This window comes from Triticum dicoccoides, chromosome 7A (genome assembly GCF_002162155.2).
Source record: "Triticum dicoccoides isolate Atlit2015 ecotype Zavitan chromosome 7A, WEW_v2.0, whole genome shotgun sequence".
Classification (NCBI taxonomy): domain Eukaryota; kingdom Viridiplantae; phylum Streptophyta; class Magnoliopsida; order Poales; family Poaceae; genus Triticum; species Triticum dicoccoides.
Genome location: NC_041392.1, coordinates 232318400 through 232325520, shown reverse-complemented (window position 1 = coordinate 232325520; position 7121 = coordinate 232318400). Strand labels below are relative to the sequence as shown.

At 40.6% G+C, this 7121-nt stretch overlaps 1 protein-coding gene across 1 annotated transcript; it reads left to right on the top strand.

The window, feature by feature from the left end:
- The first annotated feature begins 432 nt into the window (after positions 1–432).
- Positions 433–6505, top strand: LOC119328665 (eukaryotic translation initiation factor 2D-like). The gene is made up of 10 exons (XM_037601649.1): positions 433–562; positions 1141–1305; positions 1699–1810; positions 2722–2912; positions 3021–3115; positions 3189–3572; positions 3937–4045; positions 5231–5502; positions 5616–5986; positions 6100–6505. Exons 2-10 carry the CDS (start codon positions 1171–1173, stop codon positions 6222–6224), a joined length of 1794 nt encoding a protein of 597 aa, XP_037457546.1. The 5' UTR covers positions 433–562; positions 1141–1170; the 3' UTR covers positions 6225–6505.
- The last annotated feature ends 616 nt before the right edge of the window (positions 6506–7121 follow it).

Here is a 7121-nt window from a genome sequence, read left to right as displayed (position 1 = left end):
CCACGAGAGTCATGGTTTTGCTTCCACGAGAGGCACGGTTGTGATTTTGTGAGAGGCACGGGCGTGCCTCTTTCGAAAAGGGAAAAAACGTGCTCCCGGTTCGGTTTTTTCGCCCGGTTTTTTTCTCCGGTTTTTTTTTCGTGAAAAAAAGTTTGTCAAAACCTATTAACATGGGATCTAATTTTGAAGATCTCGACGCGAGGAATCCAATGATGAAAACAGTTCGAGATTTGAACGCACGGTTTAAGAGATAAAACGTTTTGAATAAATGGATCTATGAAAAAAGAGAAAACTCCCAGATTGCGACAAGTGGCGCGCTGCATGTACGCCACTTGTCGCGACCCGAGAAAGTGAAGTATTCTTTGCAACGAGTACTCCTTAATTAGCGATTGTTACAGCGCCTGCTTTACACACAACAAAATACCTAGATGGGCCGGCCCAGATGAGCGCCAGATAGGGTTTGCCCTTGGACTTGTGAGAGGTTTCCATCCCCGGAAGCTTCCCGATCCGTCCAGTCCTATCGCCGCCTCCGCGCTCCTCCAATCCGATCGCCTCGACGCCGGTAACGAAGCCTTCCTCCCTCTCTGTCTCTCTGTCTCTCGCCTCGCTCATCTCCTCCATCACTCTTAGTCTCTCGATTCGCCCTTGCTTGGGCGAACGGTGAAAAGTTTGCCCTCCTTTTTTTCCTTTTCAGTCGATTGTTACAATCTGCCGCCTCTTCCGAGTTATTGGATAGGGTCGGTGATATTGGTGTGGTCTCTCCGCTGTGAATCCATAGCTTCCTTGTAGTTCCGGAAGTACGAAGTTTTGGGATGCAATGGAATTGACTTCTCTTATTCTATTCGCGTGGAGAGCTTGCCAATTTCGCTTATTTTCCTTCGAACCAAGAAGATGGAGGTTTTCCAGATTGTGGCTGGTTGGAATGATAAACTGGTATTGTCCTAAGAGGGTTATGATTTGTGTAATGTAGCCCTTGTGACTATTATAGGGTACAACGAAATTGGAATTCTGCTACATGTTTCCTTATGTTCTGCTCCCCCCCCAGAAGTTTGAATGCAGCAGGACTTTTTGATGGATGTCTGTACTGCTCTACCGGTCTATATTCCATTTGATGACCTGTTTGATGCTTTTTTTTTGCAGCCTGGAATCTTGTTTGATAACCCATAAACCATGTTCAAGAAGAATGTTGATGCAAAAGCTCTACAACGTTTGTCAGGCGCTGACAAAAAGAAGCTGAGAAGAACCGCCAAGCAAAGGTTTTCGCAAGCATCTGATGATGATCTGGATGCCATTCTTCCTCCAAAGGTAATGAATTTTCTTATCAGTATGTGGAGTAATAACAGTATAACCCTATAACATGCTTCCTCCAAAGGTATTAAGTCTTGAAAATATGTTACATGGTTTTAGCTCGCCAAGTGGTTCAAGTTATATTACATCAAATATATAATTGTACTTACAATAGATAGACTGGTCTACTTTTACATGCAATAGCTGTGAATTTTCAGCATTCATCCCCGCCCATCTATCTAACTGGCCTGTATTGTTTATTATCAACTGTATTATTATCTACCTTATATTTTGTGGTGTTGCCAGTTTACGGAAGAGTGAACTGTATATATCTTTTCATTCAAACTTAGTTATTATTTGTTGCATTTATATCTTCTTCATAACTTTGTGAAAATATTGCGTTGTGGATAGGTTGAGATAACAGTCGCTAAGTACCCAAGCCGGACTCTTGTTTATGGCATAGAGGGCGAACTGCCAATGCTATTCGACATTGATGGAAGAGGCCATGAGCTGTTTCCAACAGGTTATTTTTATTTCCAGATTGCAGAGTAATACATTTATTTTCATCTACTCCCTCCGTTCCAAAATAGATGACCCAACTTTGTACTAAAGTTAGTACAAAGTTGGGTCATCTATTTTGGAACGGAGGGAGTAGTAATCTTAACCCTTCTCATTTCCACTGTGTTGTGTCTTTTTGTTATTGCAATTTTTGAAATTCTTATTTTGATTGTGCATGTATAAAACAAAATTTAGGAAGAGAATCTAAACATGCTAATGCTTCAAGCAATGAGTGTAGTCCTCAGTCTGTTGTTTTCTAACTATTATAATAATTGATTCTTTAATTTTATAGTTCATGTGCTTCTAACCAATTGAACTCTTTGTTTGATTTATTGGTTTTCAATTAATTCTAATTTTATGCGCCACTAACTACACACTCTAGCTTGCATGAAAAGTGACTGGAATGGTAAATTGGTACGTAGTAATTCTTGTTGACGTGCTATCATTCTGCAAGTTGCTTTTTCCAAGAGTGTATGGGTACCATAGTAGGGATGTAGGGAAACAAATAATGCACTGACGTTGAAAGCCAAGCCGAACTTTGTAGAATACAGGAGGGCATATGTGTCTAAGCCAAAGACAACATGCGCCTAAATTAGTATGACTATTACTTCAGCAAGAGGAACTTTTGATATGTCTATTTATTGTTTTGAATGGCTTAATTTTCTGTTTTTATCAAATAGGTGAAAATATTATGCTTCTGCTTGGGATAGCTGAGCTGCAAACTGTGGGATCCATCTTTAATGTGCTTTAATTTGTTGATAAAGTTATGGTTGGACTAAAATGTGATCACAGCTTGTTGTGTGTTTTAGATCTCAAGATAAGTGGATTCCTCATTCTCTACTTTGTAGCATTATTTAATTGGTGAAAATGTTGCAGTTTATGCACTCTGGAAGGTTCCTTATCTGTTGCCAGCTTTTACACTTAAGGGTGGTGAAGTTTCACACTTCATTCTTGGTGGCGCCGATCTTATGTTTCCTGGTATCAGCGTACCTCCAGAAGGATTACCTTCTTTCCAAGCTGGCCAGCCATGGTCAGTTAAAGTCCCTGGTAACCCTGCTCCAATTGCTGTAAGTTTCTCATGGTCTCTTGCACTAGTTTGGTTCGTAGTTTTTATTAAGTAATCTTGCCAAAGATGTACAAGTTCAACTTCTGGTTCTGTTACACGCTCTACACAGGTTGGGACCACAACTATGAGCAATACTGAAGCACTAAAGGCAGGATTACGTGGCAAGGCTTTGCGGATTGCACATTACTATAAAGATTTGTTATGGCAAGTTAAATGCTATTAATGCACACCTGAGTTCATCTTCACTTCTATAAATAATTGTTAAATATTATTGCAGGGCTTCTGCTGATGGTCGTTATGTTCCAAATGAAGGATTTTATGATGACATGGTTATTGAAGATCCTAATTTTGCTTCCGCTTCTCAACATATTGACTCTTCCGAAGATCCTTCAGAAGGAAAGCAAGACAAAGCAGCTGTTGATGTCTCGGAGTGTCTTACTGAAGATCATGCCATTAACAGTGAAACCATAGAGAATGTAACAGCTGGCGTGAGCGAGTTAAATTTGCCTCAAGAGAAAACCACCGAGGAACAGACCGAGGAGAAGGAACATCAACATTTGTCTACTGAAGAAATTGACTCTCTCTTGGACATATGCCTTCTGCAAGCATTACACACGAACATAAAAGATAAAGACCTCCCCATGCCAGGAAGTATATTGTGGTATGTGTATATAGTAATTTCACATTGATGAACAATTTGTTATTCTGTCCCTTCTGAGTAGGTTCATGCGACACTAATTGTTTTCCACCCGGTCATATGATTGAGATGAGTTATTCACACAGCTTTATACCGAGTCTCATTACCAAGTCTTTTGATAGTCAACAAAACCATGTTTCACGCTAATCTACATCAGTAAATATTGGCATTGCTTTGAGAAAATAGATCTTGGTACTGATCTTCTACATCTAGTAAATGATAATTTGGCAGGGTGACTTCACCAAGATATCCAACTCTCCTATAACCTGCATTTTTTTATGATGCATAACTATTATCTTGTTCATCTTCTGTTTACTGTTCTGTGTAGGTCAAATCACATTCTCCCATGCAGACCTCCAGGTGTTACCCTTGATATTAAGAAGTCATCACATAAAAAACTATCCAAGTGGTTGCAGTCAAAATCTTCTTCTGGCCTTGTAAGCTAGTTGGGCAAAGCTTTTCTTTTAAGCTTCATTTATGGTAAATTAGAGGGCAGGCCTGGCGCAGTGGTGAAGTCCTCCCCACTTGTGCTAAGAGGTCCTGGGTTCGAACCAGCCTCTCTGCATTGCACTTTGCAGGGGTAAGACTAGGTTCCTATAATCCCTCCCCAGACCCCACCTTGTGTGGGAGCTTCTATGCACTGGGTCTGTCCTTTTTTCATTTATATGGTAAATTAGAAGTCTATTAAATAGTCGAGAATACATTATTGTTCGCTAGATTGTCATGTACTCCCTCCGTCCGGAAATACTTGTCATCAAAATGAATAAAAGAGGATGTATCTAGATGTATTTTAGTTATAGATACATCCCTTTTTGTCCACTTTGATGACAAGTATTTTCGGACGGAGGGAGTATCTGATAACTAGTAACTATTTAAGCCCTTTAAGTAAGCAGATACTCCCTCCGTTTCAAATTGCTCGTCGCAGAAATGGATGTATCTAGATCTAAAATACATCTAGATACATCCATACCTGCGACAAGTAATTCGGAACGGAGGGAGTACATGACAGGGTTCCTAAGGATTTCTAAGGCCCTGCTTGGATTGGGTGTAAGTTTTTACACCTGTATTTATTTTACAAGTGTAAATTACAGGTCAACACTTGATTCCTGCCTGAAATCAAAACGACGGGACGAGCTCTGTATATTTTATACCGGCCAGAAACGAGGAGAAACGCTGATCCAAACGCGGCCTAAGAAGTTAACTTACACACTAGGGTTTGATTTATTCATCTTCCATGTCTTTCAGCACGTTTAGTCGAGTAGAGCTGATGTATCCTATCTCTTGGTTGTGAACTCCTTGCACAGTTGGAACCTGTGAAAGGTTTTGTTCACATGGTTTTGTCGAACTTGGTACAAAAGTGCTACACTCATCCTAACATCTGGAATAGAGCATGTGTGATTGAAGGTCGTGTGCTTATTAATCTTTCTTACTATATTATACAGTTCACTTGCGAACTTGTAAGATTTAGAAAGAGTCATGATGATGATGCATTGATGTGTGGTAATGTGGTATCGTATCAAAATGAAGTTTAATTTACGAATTATCAGTACATACTACCCATGTTTGGAACTAATCCAGTTTTTAAATTCCTCAAGATTATCTAATGCCCATTAAATTTACAGATCTCAGTGAAAGAGGACAAGCATAAAAAGGAAGTCATGTTGATAAGTATCAGTCGCAAACATCCAGACTACACGGCCTTCAAACATCATAAGAGGGTACAGGAGCCAGTTGAACAGCATGATAACATTGTTGCCGATGGCAGCAGTACAAAGCAACTGGAAGTGGATGAAATTTATAAGCCAAGTTCGCATGTCAACCCCATATTTTTGGCTGTTGACGCTGACACAGGGAAGTATTACAGTGCATCAGAGGCGTCTGATGTGGTTTTCAGGTTTGTTTCTGGTACAGCAATTGATTCTCGTAGTCTACAAGTTCTATGTTTGTAAAGCGGGAAGACTGCAAGTTTCTGACATTTCAACTAATTTTATTCTCGTATGATTGAAGGTATGTGGAGAAGGAAAATTTGGTCAAGCAAACAGATAAGGCCAAAGTAATTCTGGATGCTACATTATGTGATGCTCTGTACAAAGGGGCTGTGAAGAAGGGTTCAGCATACCCAAGTGAGATCCACAAGAAGGATTTAGGGTCAACATTTATTAACCGTATGCAAATTCATCATAGAGTAGCTAGAGGAAATGAGGTGGCCATTCGTAAGGGCGCCATACGCACTGTTCAAATCATGACAGAAAGAAGGCAAGGGAACAAGAAGATGACCCGAGTCTCTGGATTGGAATGCTTTTTGCTGGATGCTGACTCCTTGGCTTCTGAACTACAAAAGAAATTTGCTTGCAGCACCACCACAGCTGAGCTTCCAGGTATTATTGCTTTGTACCCAACCCTTGTCCACCTGTTTCTTGATAGGGAAAAAGTTTGTGAAGGTGTGCAACCGATATATGTATATGCATTGCAATTCACATTATCATTTCAGGTAAAAAGGGGCAACATGAGGTCTTGATTCAAGGCGGAGTCATTGAAAACCTGGCAAAGCACCTCGTTGAACATCACGGTGTTCCGAAGAGATATATTGAGGTTTATGACAAAACAAAGAAGTAGGAGGGGTGTCAGACTCCTGGGAGTGCCGTCATAACATTGTTGAATTCTGGTTCAGGCTTGTTGTGGTTCAGGCTTGTTGTGAAAATGTGAAATGTTCTCTCAATGCGCTACTCACGTTTGTTGTCACTACCCATTGGACAATATGGTGTTTGCTTAGATAGTGAGGCTTTTGGTGGGCACTTGAGTCTCGTATTCGTGAACTAATTGTGACGTCAAAACAGATCCCTTTCTGTTTACAGATGGTTGATAATGATATGGTGACAAAATGATCTAGGTGACAATGCCTCGACCGGCGGCCCCGCCGTGGGCCCTCCACCTCCTAGGAATCATCAACGCCGAGGTGCTGGACAAGGTTTGACACTTCGTGGGTGGGGCAGATAATAAATGGGGTCTGACCAAGCTCAAGGTGGCTAGCGCGAGGGAGGTTGACATCACGGACGCTTTGATTTTCGTTGTCTTTCTCGTCAAGGGTTTGGTGCCGCCCTTCTCAAGCTTTCTTCGCGCTATTCTGGAGCATTTTCAAGTACACACTCCACCTTCACCCCAACGCGGCCCTGGTCCTCCCTATGTTTGCTCATTTGGACGAGGCATTCATTGGGGTGAAGTCGTCGCTGATGGGAACTGATGCATCCATTTTACATTATGTTTTTTTATTGTTATTTATAATTTTTTTGACAAATATAATACCTTGTAGTACCATTCTAATGTTTTCTCTCTTAAATTACAAGATTTATATGAAGAGGGAGATTACGGCAACTGAAATTTTGGACCTGAAAAAGTTATATTAGAGATACCTATTCTGATGTCACAGCCCTAGATTGTTGCTTGTAAATAGTTGCGTCAAAGAGCATCATGCATCATATTTAATTTTAGTGAAATTTGAAATGAGGAAATTTG

What these genes read in the sequence shown, in the direction of transcription:
- LOC119328665 (XM_037601649.1), top strand. Translation starts at nt 1,171, where the DNA reads ATGTTCAAGAAGAATGTTGATGCAAAAGCTCTACAACGTTTGTCAGGC. An exon ending in CCATGAGCTGTTTCCAACAG is followed by an intron (nt 1,811 to 2,721) that starts GTTATTTTTATT and finishes AAAATGTTGCAG; the next exon opens with TTTATGCACTCTGGAAGGTT. An exon ending in GCGTCTGATGTGGTTTTCAG is followed by an intron (nt 5,503 to 5,615) that starts GTTTGTTTCTGG and finishes GTATGATTGAAG; the next exon opens with GTATGTGGAGAAGGAAAATT.